General features: G+C 52.9%; 1 protein-coding gene across 3 annotated transcripts; it reads left to right on the top strand.

Moving 5' to 3' along the window:
* The first annotated feature begins 1,489 nt into the window (after positions 1-1,489).
* SEMA4A (semaphorin 4A) lies at positions 1,490-21,288 on the top strand. Of its 3 annotated transcripts, none has more exons than XM_040998560.1 (15): positions 1,490-1,750; positions 2,498-2,680; positions 4,164-4,324; positions 5,056-5,118; positions 5,354-5,452; positions 5,602-5,707; positions 6,487-6,603; positions 7,100-7,224; positions 7,357-7,529; positions 9,282-9,432; positions 17,804-17,984; positions 18,855-18,973; positions 19,105-19,262; positions 19,476-19,576; positions 19,915-21,288. In XM_040998560.1, the coding sequence occupies exons 2-15, from the start codon at positions 2,527-2,529 to the stop codon at positions 20,508-20,510; spliced, it is 2,304 nt and encodes a 767-aa protein (XP_040854494.1). In that variant the 5' UTR covers positions 1,490-1,750; positions 2,498-2,526; the 3' UTR covers positions 20,511-21,288. The 3 variants fall into 3 exon arrangements, with proteins under 3 accessions (XP_040854494.1, XP_040854495.1, XP_040854496.1); XM_040998561.1 differs by having other exon boundaries at positions 19,479-19,576; XM_040998562.1 differs by lacking the exons at positions 1,490-1,750; positions 2,498-2,680; positions 4,164-4,324 and adding an exon at positions 4,338-4,854 and having other exon boundaries at positions 4,952-5,118.
* Positions 21,289-22,908: the final 1,620 nt, after the last annotated feature.

Genomic DNA, 22,908 nt, shown 5'->3' on the forward strand with positions numbered 1-22,908 from the left:
GCTCGGAACTTCCCCGATGCTGCTGGCAGGGGCCTGCTCTGTAATTTATGGGGCCCTCGTGCAAAATGAAAATGCAGGACCTCTGGCTGGGAAATGGCTGAAGTCTTAAGAGAGCCACAGCGGCAGAATGGCAAAGTGTAAGTCGTTCTGAGCATATGCAGGGTCCTGGGTGAGGGACAGGTCACGCGCCTGTGAAGCCGGCCCTGGCTGTGGGCGCCTCCAGCTGCACGGAGCAGATGTAGCGTGACTCTGGAGGCTGGGGGCGGGGGGGGGGGAGCAGGGAGAATTCTAGGGTGCAGCAGGAGGAAACAGGAGCAGGGCCTTGACTCAGCTTCAGGGAGGCTGGCTAGCAAGCAGGGATGGAAGGAGCTGGGATGCCTCCCTTTCCCCACCGGAACCTCGCCTCACTCCCCCACCCCGTGACCCAGAGAAGTCAATCTATTCCAGTCTGAGAGTGGGGGGCTGGGGAGTCACAGCAGAGGGGTCCCCTGATTCTCAAAACCTTCCTGGAGGGTCTTGGGACAACCTGCTTAAGTCTTCACACATATACATGTACACCTGTGTAGGCACACGTGTATGGAAACATATACACATGTACACATACATTTTCACACACATCACACATGCACAACACACATACATATATGCACGAATGCACACACATGCTCATGCATGCATGCATCCACACACACTCACACACTGTCAGGAGGAGTCTGTCTAAGTACTTGCCCCTGGGGAATGGGCAGAGGAGGGTGATGGGAGTGGAGGGTAGAGGATGCTTCCGGGAAGTTGCTGGAAGGTATGCACTGGCCTTGGTGGCTGGGGCTGGAGCAGGAGGGTTGGCGGTCACCTCACAACAAGGACTTCCTGTCAGAGCACATGTGTGGGGGACGGACTTGTGGGAGCCCTGGGAGGCCTGTGTGCTTCAGCCCGCAGTCAGCTGACCTGGCTTGAGTGGGCCGGCGGCATCAGCTTTATGGGCCCCGGATGCCTCATTAACCCTGCGTTATGAGGCTCCGCTGGAGCCACCGCTGTGGGCTGAGGGGGTTGGGTGCCCCAGAAGTGGGGTTCCATTAAGCATGCACTCAGATGAGGCGTTTCCTAGGAATGCCACTGGCCCTAGGCCACCCCATAGATCCTGGAGACTAGACCGCAGGGACTTCTGTGCAAAGTCACAGGCAATGGCCTAATGCAACTACTGTTCTTTTTTCTTCCTTTTTTTTTTTTTAAGTCTATTTTTCTTCCTTTTTTTTTTTTTTTTTTTTAAGATTATGGCCCTGCTGGAAGCAGGAGGCTTGAAGGGTAGACCATGGCAGGGACTTCCCAGTGGGTAGGAATCAGAGACTCCACCTCAGATAAGCAAATAGGGCAAAATGAAAGAATGATGTCACAGCTGCAGCCTTGAGCAAGAGCCACAGTGACACTGTGTGTGACAACAGCGACAGAGGGCAAAAGCCTTTTCGATCTTGGCAGACTGAGGCGGGAGGGAGGGAGCTTGGGAGAGGAGTGTCTCCCAGGAGGCAGGTGAGCCTCCTCCTGCCTCCCTCCCCTTCCGGCCCAGCCAGGATCTGTCACAACAGAGGTAGAAATTCTGGTTTCCCGGGCCAGAGCGCCCAGTGCCGTCTCGGGTGCCATGGGCACCGGGAGAGCCGCCCTCCCACGTCAGCCTGGCTGAGCTCTCTGTCCTCTGCTCCTGGGCCCTGCGACCCCTGCCTCCACCTGGCTCTTGGATGGCACCTCTGCCCCTCAGGTCTGGACACAGGGATTTCCCTCTGGGGCCGGCGCAGGGTAGGCAAGGTCGGGTGGGCGGCTTGGTGTTGGTGATCTTGGGAGCAAAGCCAGAGACGAAGGAGGCTGCAGTGGCTGGAGCCAGCTAGTTCCCCCACTCTAGGCGCTAGTCTGGAAATGCTGCAGTCGGCCTGGTGGGAGGATCACTCCTGTGGCCTTCCTGGAGGAATTGGCACAGGCAAGCTTGAGCAGCAAGGACCCCGGATCCCTGCAGCGGCTGAGGAGACTAACAGAGCAAAGCTGCTTCCCACCAGGGCCTGCCAGACTTGGATCATGGGGAGTGTGAAGCAGCAGGTAACAGCAGGTGGGAGAGTGACAGGACTTAGAAGCCAGGGCTGCTGGGAGGACAGGAGTGTGCTCCCTAGGACGCCCCTGGCCCAAGAGTATGGGCTCTGGGCCACAGGAGGCACAGAGAGAGAGAAGTGGCTGAGCAGGGCTGTGGTGGGCACAGTGAGGGTAGCAATCATGGTTGGGGCAGCGCCAGAGGGGAAAGGCATGCAGCAAGAGGCAGTGGCCAGCGGCTAGCTAAGGTCGTGCATACTCTGTCACTCTGCAGGCCCCTACAGAGAGGGAACTGTGGCCTGCCATGGCACTTCCCCACCCCCTCACACACAGGCTTCTGCTGCTTGAAGCTCTCCAATTGGTCCCTGTGCGGGATGTGGTAAGAGCTAGGCACTCAGCAAAGTCTCTCTATTGCCTACTCTCTCAGAACCGACTGGGGACGGCCTCTGGTTGAACATGGCCCTCCCAGCCCTGGGCCTGGACCCTGGCAGCGTCCTGGGCCTTCTCCTCATCCAGCTACTCCTGCTGCTGCCACCGGAGGCGACAACGACAATGACGACGCCAGGGATTAGTGGGCAGGAGCCCATTCCCAGGGTCAAGTACCACATAGGTAAGTGGCCAGTGGCCGGCAGGTGTGGGGAGAGCAACATGGGGAGAGAGATAGGTGATGGATGCAGAGACATGTGTGTGTTGAGAGAGGGGGGCGGGCATGGCCAGCAGCAGAAATTCAAACCCAGAAGAGACCATCTCATGCCACAGACTAAAGAAAGGGACAAGGAATCCAGACACATGGTACCTACCCTCCAGCCCTCCAAAGCTGGTGACTTTTCCTTGTCTCCTTTAATGTCACTGTTACTCAACTGGGCAGTTCCAACCCCTAACTGCTTTCATAACTCCCTTCCAGATACCCCAAAGTCAAGGTCCATATTGGAAGCCCATTTGTAGGGCTGAGGACCTAGGTCATGCCAGGCCCATGCCAGCAACACAGATTACACTGGGTTGTAGCATGGCCACTACTGTGGGCCCCAGGAGTGGACGCGCTCAGGACAGCCCCACTTCTGTGCATGGTGTTCATCGGTGTGCACGTGTGTGTGTGTACTGCCTGGCTGGCATCCTCCTGAGATTATTGGCTTTTGGCCCTCTAGCCTCCAGCGGGGAGAAGCAGGAAGGACTGGGAGTTGAAGGGCAGGGTCTCCAGGGCACAGTGAGGCCACTTGCCTCTGTCAGCCTCTGGGGAAATTCACGTTGGTTACTGATGGAGAGGTCACCTCTGTGCTGGCTGCAGGAACACAAACAGGGGAAAAGTCCCCCCGGCCAGACCTGCCCTCCACCTAGCTGCTCACAGCCCAGGGGACCCAACAGCCCAACACAGGCTGATCCCTTCAGCAGCAGGTGTCGGAGGTGGGACCTTTCAGAACCTTCCACACCTTATTCCTAGCTCCTCCTCTGCATACTAAGAAAGTCCCTGAGCCTGTGCAGCTAGCAGCTGGCCGCTCCCCTCATGCCAGCGTGCTGATGAGGGGAGGGGGAAGGACTCCCGCCCCAACTCTGTGCCTTGGTGATGTGGCAGCTCACTTCCCTGGCTTTCTGCTCACAGTGGCTGTGCCAATGGAACTTTCCTGTGCTGGCAGAAAGGAAGGAAGCAGAGGAGGGGCCTGGGTGGTCGGAGGGCCCTGAAACCCACAGCCAGAGTGACACATCGTTGCCTCCACATTTAGCTTTCCTGCTTGCGGCTGTCAGTATCTTCCTGTGTGTCTGCCAGTACATTGCCACTCCCTACTCCCAGTACCCATCTTTCTCTGGGGCCACCCCAAGCACCCAGTGTGCCTGCCCCGCTTTATTTACTGTGCCACCCCCACCAGCCACAGGCTCGATTGTTAGCCCCATCTCGGATGGTCACTCTGTTCTACCGCAGGCTGCATACGCCACAAGACTAACGTGGCTGCCAGCAGGCCGGGGTAGGCAAGCTGCGTTTGGTGGAGGCTGTGGGCACCCTGCCTGTGCCCTACCCTCATCCCCACCTCAGGCTCAGCAATCCACCACCTGCCCCACCAGCTCCTCCTCACTCTCTCTTTCTTGCCACCTCCTGACAGGGGATGCACGCAGAGCACTAAGCTTCTTCCACCAGGAGGGCCTCCAGGATTTTGACATCCTGCTTTTGAGTGGGGATGGAGATACTCTCTACGTGGGTGCCCGGGAAGCCATCCTGGCCCTGGATATCCGGGATCCAGGAGTCCTGAGGCTGAGGAACATGGTGAGGAGGCCTGTAATGAGGGGTACGGGCTGGGAGTGGGAAAGAGGGACCTGGCTGCCTGGGTGTGAGCAGCAGCCATGTGCTGTCATATCCAATGAACAACAATCCGTACTTCCTGGTGTCTGCAGCTTGACAACAGAACAGGCAGGAAGTCTCACAGTGGCCTCCCTACTCTGTGGTTGAGTAAGGAGAATTGCCAAATGCTAATAAGCAACCATTGACATAGGAGATAAACATTGACTCAAAGGGTATCAATATTGGCGTATCTTCCCACTGATACAGATCACTGAGACTGCTGTTTTAGCCACACCCGACCTACAGCACACTACAGCATGGAACGACAGAGACCAGGAGAGGGGAGGAAGGCAGGGGAGGAGGGAGCTGGCAGTTTCCCAGCCGCTCCAGGGTGTGTGTGTGCTGCTGTGGCCATTGGCCACCTGCACAGACCTGGGGGTTGGCATACACCAGCAGATTCTATGAAACCCACAAGGGTGCTGGGTCTGAGTGCCTGAGCCCAGCTCTGAACCCAGGTCTGTGGGATTCCTCAGGAGCCGTGTGCTGCTGCTGGACCTTAGGAGCATGAGCCATTGTTCCCCACTGGCCTGCAGCCTTGGCATTCACCATCAGGTCTGCTGGCGATCTCAGCCGAGGCCAGGGCCAGGACAGAGGAGGAGCTGGCAGGATGTAGCTGGAAGTCAATGCCTCATTTCCTTTCCCATTCACTACTGTAGATACACTGGCCAGCGAGTGACCAGAAAAAGAGTGAATGTGCCTTTAAGATGAGGAGCAATGAGGTAAGCAGAGGTGGGGAGGTAAGTAAGGTGCGATGGGCAGGAAGTCTGGGTGGCTCCAGAGTGAGACCTCAGGGTGGGGCTGCTTGTTGTTCTTAAGATCCCAGGGGTCCTGTCCTAGAGAGACTGCCCCAGCTCTGCCCTGCCCTTCTTCCCTCCACGACAAGACCCAGAAGCTATGGGATCCCAGGGGTTTGGAGCAGGTGGCCCAAAGGCCTGAACTTTCTCTCTCTCTCAGACACAGTGTTTCAACTTCATCCGAGTCCTGGTCTCTTTCAATGCCACCCACCTCTACGCTTGTGGCACCTTTGCCTTCAGCCCTGCCTGTACCTTCATTGTGAGTGACAGGTGCCCCGCCCGCCCTCTGGTGCCCAGCCCAGAGCCTCCTGGCCCCAGAGCCACCCTGTTCCCTTCCTCCCTCCTGCCCCTCCCTTCCCAGAGGTGAGACCCTGGCGTTCTGGGCCCCCAGCCTCTGCCCCCCTTTAGGAACTCCAAGATTCCAACCTGCTGCCCATCTTGGAGGACAAGGTGGTAGAGGGGAAAGGCCAAAGTCCCTTTGACCCTGCCCACAAGCACACGGCCGTTTTGGTAGGTGAGTATGGTCTGTCTCAATCTGTGTCGCTCCCACCACCACCATCACACTGTTCAGCTTCAAAGTTATCCTTGGAGGATATGGAATGTGGCAGAGCCTTCTAAAAGCTGGGAGAAGGGGAGACAGAGAGAGAAAGGCCAGCAGCCTCTGAGGGCAAGACCGGAGGGCCAACTGATACCAGCTCTTACTGAGACTGGCACAGGGAGCGAGACAGGGACGCTGTGGAGACACACAGGGACACCAAGGTCTGGGAAAGTATGCCAGGTAGGGGAGAGGCCTGGTAGTGTTCAAGCTGCGGGAGCACCTGCTTTAGGGCCAGGTGTGAGGCTGGGCATGGTTGGAGCTCCGAGTGAAATCAGAGCTCTGTGCCCTTCAGGACACAAGTCGTGGCCCACTTCTCACTCTGGCTTCCTGCAGGAGGTGCCCCAGCAGGACCCTGAAGAGAAGTAGGTAGGTGGGCAGGATGGCACTCCAGGAAGAGAAGGGTAGGACCCAAGATGGAAGTGGGAAACAAAGCTACATTCTGGGAGCAGTAAGTGACTGTGCTTGGTAGATGTCCCAGGCAGGAGTGGTCACCAAACAGTTGCTGTGGGACTGGCATTTTGGAACTTGAGCAGGGTGCTCAGTGTGTTGTGTGTGTGTGCGTGCGCACGCATCCTGGGTTTCAGGGCTCCCAGGAAAGCTGCAGAAGGAATAGACAGGGCCAACCTCAGTCAGGCCTCGGGGCATGAAAAATCCCTGCACCTGCTCAGGCCCCTCCTGCCCTCTGCTCACCCTAGATGGCACGCTCTATTCCGGCACCATGAACAACTTCCTGGGCAGCGAGCCCATCCTGCTGCGAACACTGGGACCCCAGCCCGTTCTCAAGACGGACACCTACCTCCGCTGGCTGCGCCGTAAGCACCATCTGGCCCTTTATCCCCTCCAGTCCTGGAGACCTGGTCACTGCAACTTGCTGGAGCTCACTCAGCTGCGGATGCACCTGCTCTCCCCACCAGGTGTTGGGGTGGGATAGGGGAACAGCTGGCAAGGAGTCAAGGCTCCCTCTTACTCACGCATCCCATCACCGCCTACCTGGAGCCGGGGCATGGTCACAGGCAGCCTGGGTTTTGGTCTCCAGAGCTAAGCCCAGGATTTTCTTTCTTTTTTTTTTTTTTCCTTTTTCTTTCTTTCTTTTTTATTATTTTATTTTGTTAAATTATTTTGTTTGTTTGTTTGTGGGTCTCACTTTTATCTGATGGAGACTGACTCTGTTTCAATCCGGGCTGAATACCGTTCAGTTCAGAGGAAACACTTTTCCACCCAGGCAGAGGAAGCTTTCGTGATTCTAAGCCCAGGATTTTCAACCAAGGGATCCACTTGTCTAACTTCTCCTCCCCCCACTGCCTGCAGATGATGCCTCCTTCGTGGCTGCAATCCCGTCCACCCAGGTGGTCTACTTCTTTTTTGAGGAGACAGCCATCGAGTTTGACTTCTTCGAGAAACTGCACACATCGCGGGTGGCCCGGGTCTGCAAGGTCGGCCTCGGGAGAGGGCACGCCAAGCACTGGGGTGATGGACGGGCCAAAGGGCAGAAGAGAGAAGGGGCGTGGCCGCCCACTTGGGTGGGGCTGTCCCTGACTCCTCCCACGTCCTCTGTCCTCCGGCAGGACGACGTGGGCGGCGAAAAGCTGCTGCAGAAGAAGTGGACCACCTTCCTCAAGGCCCAGATGCTCTGCGCGCAGCCGGGGCAGCTGCCCTTCAACGTCATCCGCCACGCGATCCTGCTGCCCGCTGATCCTCCCGCTGTCCCTCGTGTCTATGCAGTCTTCACTTCGCAGTGGTGAGCAGTGGGGGTCGGGACCTGCTGCCTGGGTAGCAATGACTCGTCAGGGTCATCACCACATCCCACAATTTTTTCCTTTAAGATTTACTTATTTTACTTGAAAATTAGAGAGAGAAAGAGAGACTCTTCCATCTGTTGGTTCACTCCCCAAATGATGAAACGACCAGAGCTGGACTGATTCGAAGCCAAGAGCCAGAGGCTTTTCTTTTCTTTTCTTTTCTTTTCTTTTCTTTTCTTTTCTTTTCTTTTCTTTTCTTTTCTTTTCTTTTCTTTTCTTCTCTTCTCTTCTCTTCTCTTCTCTTCTCTTCTCTTCTCTTCTCTTCTCTTTCCTTTTCTTTTCTTTCTTGGAAAGTCAGATATACAGAGAGGCGAGACAGAGGAAGATCTTGTGTCTGCTGGTTAATTCTCCTAGTGGCCACAAAGGTGAAGCTGAACTGATCCGAAGCCAGGAGCTTCTGGGTCTCCATGTGGGTGCAAGGTCCCAGGGTTTGGGCCGTCTTCCACTGCTTTCCCAGGCCACAAGCAGGGAGTTGGATGGGAAGCGGAGCTGCTGGAACTCGAACCGGCACGTATATGGGATCCTGGCATGTGCAAGGCAAGGATTTTAGCTGTTAGGCTACCATGCTGGGTCTGAGCTAGAGGCTTCTTCTGGGTCTCCCATACAGGTACAGGGTCTTAAGGCTTTAGGCCATCCTCCACTGCTTTCCCAGGCCATAAAGCAGGGAGCTGGATCAGAAGTAGAACAGCCAAGACATGAACCAGTGACCCTAGGGGATTGGTATCACAGGCGGAGGATTAGCTTGCTACACAATGGCACCAGTCCAACCTCCCAGGAGTTGACTCACGCCCTTCATGTATCTGGAACAAATGCAGCTTTGTAAGGTTCTGACTGGTTTATGTCCTGGCTGGTTCTGAAAAAACAGGGAAGCTTTTATTCAAAGGTCAGCTTCAAAATCCGTAAGGCAGAGGAAGCATTGGAAATAAAGGAAGAATACAAGAAACCAGGGATAAGAGTTTTCCCAAGAGGTGTTATTCTTGTGTGACAGTCACTAGGTTAACTCCGAGCTTCCTAATGGCCAGGGCAAGGAGTGGAAATGCCATCAGAGTCCTAAGATGAAAATACAGTCGGGGATGGCTAGTCTGAGAGGAGTGACCTGATTGGCCCAAGGGGCTACAGTCATGGTCTGTCCCCATGCTGTGATAGGAACTTGCTGGCCATGTCAGGGGCCAACCGTATCTGGTGTACATGGGGCCAGATATCCACAGAACCCAGACCTGAACACCTGCTGTGTAGCACAATCCGGGCAAAGAGAGGGAGAGGTAAGACCAGGACTGGGGAGTACCAGTCCCATGGTAGCAGGCACTGGTGAGTTCTCTGAGCTCTGGAGGCCTGGGGGACCCCAGGGAGAACAGCAGCATGGTGGAGCCAGCCTTGGGACAGGCACACTGCCCCTCCTGTGGGGGATAGCTCAGCCAGGCAGGATAGGCAGAGTGCCACCTGGGGCCTGTGCCCCAGTGAATTCTCATTAGAGAATCAGTTACACTTCAGGTCCCAAGCTGGGTCTTGAGTCATGGGCCAGAGTCAGGGGACGCCACGGCTTTTTTTTTTTTTTTTTTGGTGTACCTAGCAAGGGGAAAAAGAGGCAGCCTCCATGCCACTGCCCTCCAGAGCTTTTCTGCAGGGGGAGGGCAGGGCCTGAAGGGATGAGGAGGATTCCCTCGGCCCATGACTCTGGTTGCTGTCTCCAGGCAGGTGGGCGGCACCAGGAGTTCCGCAGTCTGTGCCTTCTCGCTCAGGGACTTTGAGCAAGTCTTCAAGGGAAAGTACAAGGAGCTGAACAAGGAAACTTCACGCTGGACTACATACCGGGGCCCGACCATCACCCCCCGGCCGGGCAGTGTGAGTACCACCCCATGCTGAGTCCCACACCCACGTAGCTGCACACTCAGGAGGGCATTTGCAGAAGGTCCGTCCACGACACGGTCCATGCCAAATCATCTGTTCACACAGGCACCTGTTTCAGCTGCCGGTGTTTCACAGGTGGACAGTACTGGCTCCCAGAGTAGGTATGAGGCCACTTCCCCACAAGAGGCAGTGCACACCAAACAATGGGGCTTATTGCTGAGGGGTTAAAGTTATGTGGAGATGTGCCAAGCCCCAAAGTACTACTGTCTTAGGGAGCGTCGTCTGTATTTATATTAACCTTTATTAGAGTGATAGATGAGGATACTTCAGAACGTTCTTGGGAAATGAGATGGACTTTAGAGTGCAGTGGGTTAAGCTGCTGCTGCTGATGCCTGCATCCTTTATTGGAGTGCAGGTTTGAGTCCTGACTCCTCTGCTTCCAGTCCAGCTTCCTTCCAGTGCATTCTTGAAGGGAACAGATGAGGACTCAAATGCTTTGTCCCCTACCACCTTTGTGAGAGACCCAGATGGAGTTCCAGGCTTCCAGCTGTAGCCTGGCCCAGCCCTGGCTGGTGTGTGCTTTGGGGGAGTAGACAGATACAGGGAAGAGCTTTCTTTCTTTCCTGTACCTTTCAAACAAATAAACCTAAATAAGCACAAAAAGAAGATAAGATTATTGGGTACATGAAATCCATGAATACTTTCTTCACAATACATTTATATGAATTTTTGAAAAAGATTTATTTATTTTTTATTGGAATGCCAGATCAGATCAGGTTTATGGAGAGAAGGAGAGACAGAGAAAGATCTTCCATCTGCTGGTTCACTCCTCAGATGGCCACAAGAGCCAGAGCTGAGTCGATCTGAAGCCAGGAGCCAGGGCTTCTTCTGGGTCTCCCACGCGTGTGCAGGGTCCCAAGGCTTTGGGCCGTCCTTGACTGCTTTCCCAGGTCACAAGCAGGGAGCTGGAGTGGAAGTGGAACAGCCGGGACAAGAACCAGCACCCATATGGGATCCCGGAGCTTGCAAGGTGAGAATTTAGCCATTGAACCATCACACCAAATCCACAATACATTTCTATGAATTTTGAGTCATATTTATTTCTTTTTATTTGAGAGGTAGAAAAGCCTGACACAGTAGTCTTGTGACTCTTTTCCCCAAGTGGCTGTAAAACCCAGCCTGGGGCCCGGCGCGATAGCATGGTGGTTAAAGTCCTCATCTTGCATGTCTGGGGTCCATTACGGGCATTGGTTCTAATCCTGGCATCCCTGCTTCCCATCCAGATCCCTGCTTGTGGCCTGGGAAAGCAGTCGAGGATGGCACAAAGCTTTGGTACCCTGCACTCGCATGGGAGACCCAAAAGAAGCTCCTGGGTCCCAGCTTCGGATTGGCTCAGCTCCAGCCGTTGTGGCCACTTGGGGAGTGAATCATTGGACAGAAGATCTTTCTCTCTGTTTTTCCTCCTCTCTGTATATCTGACTTTCCAGTAAAAAAATAAATAAATCTAAAAAAAAAAAAAAAAAAAGAATCTGGGTCTCTCATATGACTGCAGTGGTCCAAGCACTTGAGCCATGCTCTGTTGCCTTCCCAGACCTATTAGCAGAGAGTTTGATCAGAAATGGAGCTCCTGGGTTCCATTTGGGATGCTGACATTGCAGAAGGTAGCTTTATGTACTATACCGCAGTGTGGGCCTTAGATCAAGGTTTTTTTTTTTTTTTTAAAAAAAAATTAAGATCTATTTATTTTTTATTGGAAAGGCAGATAATACAGATAGGAGGAGACACAAAGATCTTCCATCAGATGATTTACTCCCCAAGTGGCCTCAATGGCTGGAGCTGAGCCAATCTGAAGCCAGGAGCCAAGAGCTTCTTCCAGGTCTCCCAGACAGGTGCAGGGTCCCAAGGCTTTGGGCCGTCCTCGACTGCATTCCCAGGCCATCAGCAAGGAGCTGGATAGGAAGTGGGGCTGTCTGGATTAGAACTGGCGTCCATATGGGATCCCAATGCATGCAAGGTGAGGATTTTGGCCACTAGGCTACCTCACCGGGCCCTGTATCAATCTTTATATGATAACTTTTAGTATTTGCAACTGAGATAGATAATAAAACCATGACTGCTTTTCCCTTTTTGTTTGCATAATTTTTGTTTTCCCTGAGGATAGTAGATATGTTGCTAATTATTGTTATTATTATGCTTGTTTTGTTTTCTATGTACTTATCTTTAATTCAGCTTCCAATTGGTCCTGATTTCTCTGAGGATCTTCTGCAGGCAGACACATTAGCTCTGCCTTGGTCTCAGCTCCAGCCGGGGCTGGTGCCTCCCACCTCGGGAGCTCAGCCTCCCTCTGGAGCTCAGCCTCCCTCTGGAATCCCTGTTGCTCGTCGGCCTGGGAATTCCCTGCAGCTAGTCCCTGTGACACAGCTTGTGTTTCTTAAGTTCCATAGCTTCCTCTTTCTTAAAAGCTTGTCTTGTTTTAGTGGAGGGGAATCCTGAGAGATTCCTGGAGAAGAATACGTGGCAGATAAAAACAGAAAACCTCAAACCTCTGAAACAGTCATTATTCTAACTTCCCATCTGATGGCTGGCTACGGATGCTTCTAAAACAGAAACAATTTTCCTTCCGATATTTAAGAGCTTGATCCATGAGCTTCTAGTTTCTCTGGCTGCTGTCGAGAGGCCCGCAGCTGCCTTGATCCTGACCCTCTGATGCTGAGTCTTTTCATGCCTTTCTTTGTCCCTTGTGTTCTGAGATTTCCTGGTGTTGTGCTTTGGTGGAATTCTTCGTTTAGTGTGTTGGACATCTATCAATGGGAAGATTATTCTTTTTGGTTCTTTCCCAAAGAAAGAAACACGTTTTCCCAAATGCTTTCATTTCTTTTTCTTTCTTCTTCTTCCTTTTTTTAGATTTCTTTATTTCAAAGTCAGAGTTACAGAGAAAGAAGGGTCGGGGTGGGGAGTCTTCTGTCTACTGGTTCACTCCCCAAACAGCTGCAATGAGTGGAGCTGGGCCAGGTTAAAGCCAGGAGCTTCTTCTGCATGGTTACAGGGGCCCACACCCTTGGGCCATCTTCCGCTGCTTTCCTGGGCCATCAGCAGGGAGATAGATCAGAATTAGAAAAGTCAGGAGTTGAGCTGGTGCCCAATGAGATGCCGGAACTGTAGGTGGCAGGTTAAGTCACTGCATCACAGTGCCAGCCCCTCGTATTTCCTTTTCATTACTTATTCACTGGAGTGTTCTAGGAACCACAGCAGATGGTAGAACACACTAGGTCCCTTCCCTCCAGGAGCTTGTAGTTGACTTCCAAAGAACTGAAGGAACCACCCTCCCCACCCCCTACGACTGGTCCTTTAACTTTCTTTTCTTTCCTTTTAAAACATTTGTTTTATTTCTTAGAAAGATAGAGTGATGGGAAGATAGGGAGAGACTGAGAGAGAAAGAGATCTGCCATTTGCTGGCTTTCTCTCAAAACGGCTGTAATGGCTAGATGGGGCCAGGCCAAAGCCAGGAACTAGAACTCCATTTGGGTCTCCTGTGTAGGTCCAGTGGACTAAGCACTTGGGCCATACTCAGCTGCTTTCTAGGCACAGTAGCAGGGAGCTGGATCAGAAGCAGAGCAGCTGAGGCTCAGACCAGCTCAGAGATGGAATGGCAAAGTCGTAGCTTAGCCTGCTATTCCACAGTGCCGGGCCCTAGATCGTGTCACTTTCTAAAATCTTCTCAAATTTTCAAGTTTTGGTTTTCATTCTTGTTCTATTTTCTGGAAGTGTCTCAATTTTATTGTCTAGTCTCCTCTGTCAGATTTCCATTTTTGCTAATATTAGTTTCCTAGGTTAAAAGGGGCATTTATTTAGTTATTTGAAACACACAGTGACGGAGAGAGGGAGGGAAAGATAGAATCTCTAATCAGCTGAATCTGCTGATTTATTTCCCACATGTCCACAACAACTGGCACTAGGCCAGAAGGACGCCAGGAGCCAGGAACTACGCCTGGGTCTCACACATGTATGGCAGGGACCCAAGCCTTGGCAGTAGCTGGATCAGAAGTGGAGAGGGCTGGCATCGTGACATAGTGAGTTATACAGATGCCTGTGACACCAAGCGTCCTACATGGGTGCCAGTTCAAGTCCCAGTCCACTCCTGATGAAGAGTCTGTCTGCCCCATTCCACCTCCATGTTACTCTTTTTTTTTAAGCTTGCTTTATTTATTTATTTATTTATAATTGGAAAGTCAGATATACAGAGAGGAGGAGAGACAGAGAGGAAGATCTTCTGTCCAATGATTCATTCCCCAAGTGGCCACAACAGCTGGAGCTGCACTGATCTGAAGCCAGGAACTTCTTCTGGGTCTCCCACATGGGTGCAGGATTCTAAGGCTTTGGACCATCCTTGACTGCATTCCCAGGTTATAAGCAGGGAGCTGGATGGGAAGTGGAGCAGTTGGGACACAAACCACCATCCATATGAGATGCTGAAGCTTAAATGTGGAAATTAGCCTGTTGAGCCATTATACCAGATATGGGATTATCAGAGTTTTTAAAACTATAGTTTGTGTATTTGAGTCAAAATCAAAATGCTGTCTTACAAATTGTGAATTGTTATTCAAGTCTTCTTTCTCTCTTTTTTCTTTTTCTTTCTTTCTTTCTCTCTCTCTCGCTCTCTGTTTCTTTCTTCCTCTCTCTTTCTTTCCAAACCAGTTAGAAAGAGAGCGAAAAAAATGTTTAGGTGAAGTTAACGTACTTAATTAGGGTGGGAAGGATAAAAAGTCAGGGAAAAGTGGGTATGATCATTGCTTTCAAGTTTTCCATTACTTTTTCCTCTATCTGGAGCGAAGAAGCCACACCCAGCCTCCCAACTGCCTCAGTACATGGGGACAGGAAATGGTCACCTAGTATCGACCCAGGTCTTGATGTGACATACGCTCCTAGAGTCCTGCCCAGGTGGCTGTGATAGTTTTGAAACATTGTTGATCTTGCTGATCCAAGGATGAGAAAACAGTTTCAATGCCCATTGGCTGACAGAGTCCACCTTATTGTCTCCATTCACCCTGATGTTTGCTGCCATCTTTGGGCTGGGGTTGTTGTCCAATTTGTTCTGTTCTCCTTCCTGAGAAGTCTTTCGTCTGTGAGTTTGTTTCCTCAATCATTGGGCCAAGCTGAAGCCCGGAGCTAGGAGATTCATCTGGGTCTCCTATGTGGGTGGCAGAGGCCTAAGTACTTTGACCGTCTTCTGTTGCCTTTCCAGGTACTGAGTCAGAAACAGAGCATTTGAAACACACACACACACACACACAGAAACAGAGCATTTGTGACTCAAACTGTCACTCCGAACCTGGGGTGCCAGTACCTTGACCTGGTGGGCCCCTCCTGCTGGGATCTCTTTCTGTTGCCATATACAGAGTTCTCCCCATCTGCCCATGACTGCATTTCCGGGGTGCAGCTGACTTGTTTGCTATACATTGTTCACGGTTTGGATCTTGAGAGTTGATCAGATTCAGAGTTAATCTGGGCTAAGTAGGCTTCAGTGTAGTCATGTGCTTTTTTCTTTCTCCCTCTTTTCTTTTTAAAAATTTGTTTATTCTTATTGGAAAGGCAGATACACAGAGAGGAGGAAAAACAGAGAGAAAGATCTTCTGACCAATGGTTCACTCCCCAAGCGGCTGCAACAGCTGGAGCTGAGCCAATCCGAAGCTGGGAACCAGGAGCTTCTTCTGGTCTCCCACAGATGCAGGGTCCCAAGGCTTTGTGCCATCCTCGACTGCTTTCCCAGGCCACAAGCAGGGATCTGGATGGGAAGCGGGGCTGCTGGGATTAGAACTGGTACCCATATGGGATCCCAGTGCATTCAAGGCGAGGACTTAACCACAACATTATTGCACCGGGCCCTCTTTCTCCCTCTTTTTGTGGAGTCAGGACTGTTCTTCCTTAGTAGCATTCTGTTTATTTTATTTTTATTTATTGGGAAGACAGAGTTGTAAGAGGGAGAGGCAGGTAGAGAGAGAAAGATCTTCCATCTGCTGGTCTACTCTCCAAATAACTGCAACAACTATATTTGGGCCAGACTGAAAGCAGGAGCCAGGAACTTCATGGTCTCCCATGTGGGTGGGTGCAGGGACCCAAGCATTAGGACCATTCTCCACTGATTTCTCAGTTGCATTAGCAGGGAGCTGGATTGCAAGTGGAGCAGTCAGTTATCAAACCAATGCCCATATGAGATGCTGGCATTGCAGGTGGCCCCTTTTTATTTATTTATTTATTTTTAAAGATTTATTTTTATTATTTTTTTTTATTGGAAAGGCGGATATACAGAGAGGAGAGAGAGATCCTGTCGCATTCAAGGCGAGGAGTTTAACCACTACACTATTGTGTCAGGCCCAGCCCCTCCTTTTTATTTAGGTTATTTGAGACATACAGAGAAAGAGATCGACAGAGCTCACAAATGCCTGTAATGGTCACTAGACCAGACTGCAGCCAGAAGCCAGGAGCTCCATCTGGGTCTCCCACATGAGTGGCAGGAACCCAAATAGCTTGATCCATCACCACTGCCTTCCAAGGTGCCCATTAGTAGGATGCTGGAATCAGGAGCAAAGCTGGGACTCGAACCCAGAACCTGTGACATGGGATGTGGGTGTCTTCCCCAGCTGCTCAGCCACTGTGCCTCGTGCCCACCCCACACGTTGTTCCTGTGTCATGAAGGTACTTTGGTCTGCTCAGGACTCAGTGACAGCAGTAGCTTTCTTCTCCCCAATTCCCAAGTCCTCCTATTCCCCCTACTTGGCTTCCCCCCGCCCACTTATTTTAAATAAGTACATTTTTTTAAGTTCTCTATTTCAAGTTTTTGGTCCTTATCTGCATGTCTGGTAGTCCAACTGTCTACTCCTGTGACATGGAACCTGGAAGTTCTTAGCCTGGGAGTAGAGCCTGGCAGGTTGGGCTCCTGGGGCAGACTCCCCTGGTTCCTGGCTTGGAGGGTGCTGCTTCAGCTCCTTGTGTCTGGGAGCAACAAAAGGGAAGGGGTGTGTGTGGGGACAGTGTCACCTGTCATTTGCTTTCCTGGGTTCATCCCACCTCATCCAGAGGCTCTTCTGTGTCCCCCTGTCCAGAGGAAGAAACATCTGGTGCCCATATGGGATCTCAGCACCTGCAAGGGGAGGATTAGCCAATTGAGCCATCACACTGGGCCTAAGTTTTGCCTCCTTCTTGCCTTGACTTTCCAGTAATGCTCCTCATTTAGCCTCCCCCTCGGACCGGGCCTCCCTCCGGGGTGGCAGCACCAGCCACTAATTCAAACGCTAGGAATTCTTCCTTGTGAATCAGCTCATCTGTGGCTGCCTCCGGAGGGTTCTTGCCTCTCTCTCTGTTTCTGCTAAATCTCTACCATTTGTTCATTCACTTTCATCTGCCAAGGGCCCTGTGGCTGCTCAAACCATCCTTCATGATCCCTCCAAAATGAGCCTGTCGCAGATGGATTGCATTTTGAATCCTGCCTGCGGTTGCCTTGGCAGGGCCAGACAAATGATTTTGCAGGCCTCATACTGCCCACACAGGCCGGCTGTTCCTCCCCTGTACTCTAAAACATGGGTGGCGTTTGCCTTCTTTCCTGGTCACCCCATCCCTGTAGCTTTCTGCTTTTTTCTTCTCTTCTTCAGAGAGGATGTGAGATTAGGTGCACATGTTCATTTTGGCACAGAACTTCCCTTTACAGAGAAGGAAGCCAAAGGCTGAAGAACTGGAGCCACCTTGCTCGGGACCCAGCTCCAACAGGTGCCAGCGTGCTCCTGGGGTTGCCGAGGCCAGGTATTGGGACCGAGGAGCAAGGCCACGGGTGTTCCAGAGCTGCAGCTCACTCTAGTTGGCAGGGCCAACCAAGAACAGCCGGTGCAGCCCCCTCACTTGGTAGGTGAGAAAAAGGAGGCTTGGAGTGAAGGGACCCTCCAGTGTCACGCAGCAAAGCTGGAAGGGTGTAGGTGCAGCGTTCCTGGCGACACCTCCTTTTTCCGTGACAGCCTTTACTGAGTCATCAATTCAGCTGACATGTGTAGAGCAACCACTGTGTGTCAGGGCTGGGGCTGTGCATGCCTGTGACTGCAGGGTAAAGGATGGGTGTTGCCCGCACGCTGTCTCCTGCTGGTTGCCAGGTATCCAAAGGAAGACGGTGTACTACTGTTCAAAGTCCTCAAGGGACGCCCTGCCCTTTATGTGCTTACCTCTTTGTGTGGGTCCCGGTGTGTTTCACTCTCGTCACAAGCCTGAGAGGGGCTTGGTCACTTGCCCACTCCCTAGCTTGCAGACCCATCACTCACCTGGGATGATGGCTGATTCAGGCAGGGCAGCCCACCTGATCTGCCAACCTGGTTTCCCTCCTCAGTGCTCCATGGGCCCCCCATCTGATAAAACCTTGACCTTCATGAAGGACCATTTCCTGATGGACGAGCAGGTGGTGGGGACGCCTGTGCTGGTCAAGTCTGGTGTGGAGTACACACAGCTGGCGGTGGAGACGGCCCAGGGCCTGGAGGGGCGTGAACATCTGGTCATGTACCTGGGCACTGGTGAGTGAGGAAGGTTCTCAGAACATCCCTGTGAAATGAGAGCTGCTCCCAGATGGGAGGAGGGAATCCTCTATGATGAACTCATTCATTCCTTCCCTTAATGCCTGATTACTGAGCTGCATGCCTGGAGCCCTGCTCAGCTCTGAAAATACCTAGGGGAAACCTAAACAGCCTGGTACCTGCCCTTTCTGAGCTTTGTCTGGTCGGGGGATGGACAGGGAGGACCCTGGTGGCCTCGGTAAGGACGGCTGGTCTTGCAGAAAACTATGTTTGAGGGGTGATGAGTGACTGGTTGAGAGACAGCTACAAGTGGGCAAGGGGAAGAGAGGGACAAAGTGGCAGAGACCTGAGGAAGAGTGGGGTCTAATCAGAGGCACTCTTCTGTAGGTCAGAATGACTGAGAGGATGCAGTCTACAGGGAGGTGGGGAAGAGCTGGCCCAGGCAGTAGGGGCACGCACGGAAGCAAGTGAGGTTTTGGCATGGTGGGAGCAGGGGGCCAAGGCATAGGTGGAACAGCCTGCTGAGACTGTATAAAAAAGGGTATGGGCAATGGGCAGTGCCTCAAGGTTCTAGGCGGTAGAGCAGGAGAAGGTGACCTGAGCTTTCATGGAGAAACCCCGTCACGTGCGGCCCTGGTGCTGGCCATGATGCCAGACATGTGTGCAGGGGTACTCAGCAGAGGAGGAACCAGATAAGGGTCTCTGTGTGCTCGGGGAGGGGCTAGAGGCAACTGCTGGGCATCCACATTATCTTAAGGGACAGGAGGCCCAGGAGTGGTCCTGCTGCCAGCTGGGAAAGCTGGGAGAGGTCAGGAAGGAGGTGTGCCCAGAGGGCAGGGGGAGACACCCTCAACCTTGTCTCTCCCGCAGCCACGGGAGCCCTGCACAAGGCAGTGGTGAGTGAAGACAATGGTGCACATCTGGTGGAAGAAATCCAGCTGCTGCCTGGCCAGGAGCCTGTTCGCAACCTGCACCTGGCCCCCTCCCAGGTGAGAAGGGAGCTGACCACTGGGTGATCTTCTGCTGAGGCTGCTTGGGGATCCAGGGGTCAAGGGGGCATGCTGGAGCTTGAAGAGGAGGTATGGCTCAAGCTCCTTGATGCCCTCCCTCTGTCTTCCAGGGTGCAGTGTTTGTGGGTTCCTCAGCAGGTGTCTGGAGAATACCTCGTGCTAACTGCAGTGTCTATGAAAGCTGTGTGGACTGTATCCTGGCCCGGGATCCACACTGTGCCTGGGACCCTAAGACCCAAGTCTGCCGCTTCCTGTCTGCCCCCAACCTGTGAGTGCCAGTTCTGGTGGCAGCTGAAGATGGGCCAACCAGGTCCCTTTCTGCCCAGCTGGGTTTCTCGGGGGATAGAGTGCTGGGTGTCCGTTCTATCTTCTCTATTCCTGGTCGCTTGTGCCCTCCACCTCTGCCGCCTATACTTCCTCTCCTTTCTTCCTCTGCCCACTTTGTTTAAAGGGATAATGTTTGCCTTTCCTGCCATCTCAGGAGCTCCTGGAAGCAGGACATGGAGCGAGGGAACCCAGGGTGGGCCTGCGCCAATGGCACGAGGGGCAGGAGCTACCGGCCTCAGAGCCGCCCTCAAATCAGTAAGTGTGGGACCCTGGGTGGGTGGGGGAAGTGGAAGGTGAGGGCTATGCCTGCGTCTTTCTTCTTTAGCACCTGCCGACCTTGACACCGCAGCTCCAGGGTTGGGCTGGATCTGGGGCTTGGCTGGAGGGAGCTGCGGGGCCCAGATGGCTTTGAGGATCAAGGCTGAGTTAGGGAGAGATGGGATGGAGGCTAGTTTGGGGTTCAGGCTGGAGTGGGAGAAGGGGTGAGATGGAACAGAAAATAAGAGCTGGGGGCCAATGGGAAGCTGGCAACACCCTCCTGGCTTCCTCCTGCCCTCCTCCCTCAATTCTGTGGCCCATTCCCTTCTTTGCAGTCAAAGAAGTTCTGGCTGTCCCCAACTCCATCCTGGAACTGCCCTGCCCACACCTGTCAGCGCTGGCTTCTTACCACTGGAGTCACGGGTCAGCAACCATCCAGGAGACCTCGACCACGGTCTACAACGGTTCCCTCTTGCTGATGCCCCAGGATGGCATTGGGGGCCTCTATCAATGTATGGCCACTGAGAATGGCTTCTCCTATCCTGTAGTCTCTTACTGGGTGGACAGCCAGGACCAGTCCCTGGCCCTGGACCCTGAACTGACTGGCATTCCCCGGGAGCGTGTGAAGGTCCCACTGACCAGGGTCAGTGGTGGAGCTGCGCTGGCTGATCAACGGTCCTACTGGCCCCATTTCCTCGCTGTCACCGTCCTCCTGGCATTGGTGCTTTCTGGAGCTCTCATCGTCCTCCTTGCCTCCCCGCTGGGGGCTGTTCGGGCACGGGGCAAAGTACAAGGTTGTGAGACACTGCCCACCAGGAAGAAGGACCCACTGAGCAGCAGGGAGCAACACCTGCAGCCCCACAAGGAAGCAAGGACCTCTGCTCGTAATGTGGACGCTGATAACAACCACCTGGGCCCCGAAGTGGCATAAACGCTGAGCACAGGGCGGGCACCTGTCCGTGTCCATGGGGGGCGGGGCCAAGGGTGGGGTGGTCCTGGAACACATCAACCCCTTGGAAGGTGGGAGGTAGCATGAAAGAGCACCTTCCTGTTATGGGAGGGGCTTCCCTGCCACCTGTGTCACCAGTAGCACCCAGCGGGGGGCAGGGAGGTGGTGGAAGACTGTGCACCCAGCCTGCCTCCCCATTGGGACTCCATCATTCTACTAAGCACACGGGCTCTCAAAGGAGGGCTCCCCATTCCTGCACCTGCATGATGCCTGGAGGACCAGGACTGGGGGGAATCCTTCAGTCTCAGCCATTCCAGGGACCCTCTACAGACATCCTGCTCCAGGAGACCCCAAAAGACCCCAGGGTTGCAGAACCCAGAGGTGACAAACATCATCACCGTGAGTTCCCCCATGCTGCTCTGTAACTGGCACACCAACCCACCCTCTCTCAGGGGTCTCCAGGGCTTTGTGGGGAGCTGCCCCACTTGCCCCCCATTTACCAACCATGCACTGCTGATCCCAGGAAGTATTTTCTGAAGTCTGACCACCTCCCTTCTTGCTGCACTTGGGGCCGATTGTGATTCTTTGCTCCCACCTGCCAACCCCTGGGACTGCCATGGCAGGGAGTAATCTGAGCCTTGTTTATGCCTTTACTGTGGTGACCCCTTAACCTCCTTCCTCTTCCCTTTGCATTTGTTTTGAGAGTCAGAAAAATGCTTGTCACAGACAGTCTATTTTTTATTAAAAAGACAAAAGCTCACAAGGGAGTGCCATGAGAATTGCTTGGGTGCCAGGATTGCTGGCACCCCGGGAATGCCAGCAGGAAGGAGGGCTGGGGTCCTGGGGCTTCCTCCTGTGCCCTGCCCACTGAGAGGCAGTCACGCAGCCCTCCCTCTACTGCAGGCAGGCGTTGCTAGCGAGGCCGTGCTGGTCTGTCTCAGCTGTGTCTGCCAGGCAGCTGACACCTCATCTGTCGCTGACACCCCCACACTTGCTGTCCCCGGCTTTCCCGCACTTCTCGTGACTCCCGTTCAGCCGCCTTCCTCACTGGCACAGCAGCCATCAACTCCTGGTGGATTAATTTTTGAAAGGACCACGCAGCCCGCACGTCCTTCCAGAGCTATGACAAACAGCAATGCGCTCACCTTCTCCTCTCCCTGCTGCTGTGGAGTGGAGGCCCTCCTACAGCCAAGATCAGGTGACCACATACTCCCTTCCTTGGTCCAAAGCCAAGAGCCAGGAGCTTCTTCCAGGTCTCCCACGGGAGTGCAGGGGCCCAAGGCCTTGAGCCATCCTCTGCTGATTTCCCAGGTCATAAACAGGGAGCAGGATCAAAAGTGGAGAAGCCACTCAAAAACAGTGGGACTCAAAAACAGTGCCCGTGTGGCATGCCTGTGCTGCAGGAGGCAGCTTTACTCACTAAGCCACAGCAGCAGCCCCTCAGGCAGTTCTTTGCAGGAAGAACAAACAAGGCTCTGTTTCTGGTCTATCAATTGTATGCTCCTCAGTGAACTTTGCTACCAACTAAAAAGCAAAGAGAGAATGAAAGGAAAAGAAGAAAGAACCGTACAACTTCCCCCTTCCAGCCCACCCCCACTCGATCTGTCTCCTGCTAGCACCAAACATCAGCAAGACCTCCACGTGCCTTCAGTGTCCTCTTTTTTGCTTTTTTTAAAAAATCTATTTGAAAGGCAGAGTTATAAAGAGCTTCCAGCTGCTAGTTTCCCCCAAATGGCTGCAATGGCTAGAGATAAGCTGATATGAAGCCAGGGACCTCTTCTGGGTCTCCCTTGTGTGTGCTGGGGCCCAAGTACCTGAGCCATCCTTCATTGCTTTCCCAGTCCATAAGCAGTGAGCTGGAACAGAGGTAGAGCAGCCACAGTTTGAACTTGTGCCCATATGGGATGCTGGTAATGCAGTCAGAGGCTTAGGCTACTGTGCCACCATGCCAACCCCATTATTATTATTTGAAGATCTATTTATTTTTGTTAGGCAGATTTACACAGATAAAGAGAGACAGAAAGATCTTCTATCTATCAGTTCACTCCCCAAAGAGTTGCAATGGCTGCAGCTGAGTCAATCTGAAGCAAGGAATCAGGAGCTTCCTCTAGGTCTCCCATGAGTACAAAGTTCCAAGACTTTGGGCCATCCTCAACTGCCTTCCCAGGCTACAAGCAGGGAGCTGGAAGGGAAGTAGAGCAGCCAGGACACAGACCAGCGCATATATGGGATTCCGGCACATGCAAGGCAAGGACTTTAGCCACTAGGCTACTATGCTAGAACCCTGTTTTACAATTTAAAATATGTATTTATTTATTTATTTATTTATTTGAAATACAGAATGAAAGAGAGGAAGAGAGCTTATCCAGCTTCTGGTTTA

The sequence above is a fragment of the Ochotona curzoniae genome, unplaced genomic scaffold (assembly GCF_017591425.1).
Source record: "Ochotona curzoniae isolate NIBS_2020 unplaced genomic scaffold, NIBS_Ocur_1.0 scaffold_1037, whole genome shotgun sequence".
NCBI classification, from domain to species: Eukaryota; Metazoa; Chordata; class Mammalia; order Lagomorpha; family Ochotonidae; genus Ochotona; species Ochotona curzoniae.

What these genes read in the sequence shown, in the direction of transcription:
- SEMA4A (XM_040998560.1), top strand. Translation starts at nt 2,527, where the DNA reads ATGGCCCTCCCAGCCCTGGGCCTGGACCCTGGCAGCGTCCTGGGCCTT. An exon ending in TCCTGAGGCTGAGGAACATG is followed by an intron (nt 4,325 to 5,055) that starts GTGAGGAGGCCT and finishes TCACTACTGTAG; the next exon opens with ATACACTGGCCAGCGAGTGA. An exon ending in GCAGTCTTCACTTCGCAGTG is followed by an intron (nt 7,530 to 9,281) that starts GTGAGCAGTGGG and finishes TGCTGTCTCCAG; the next exon opens with GCAGGTGGGCGGCACCAGGA.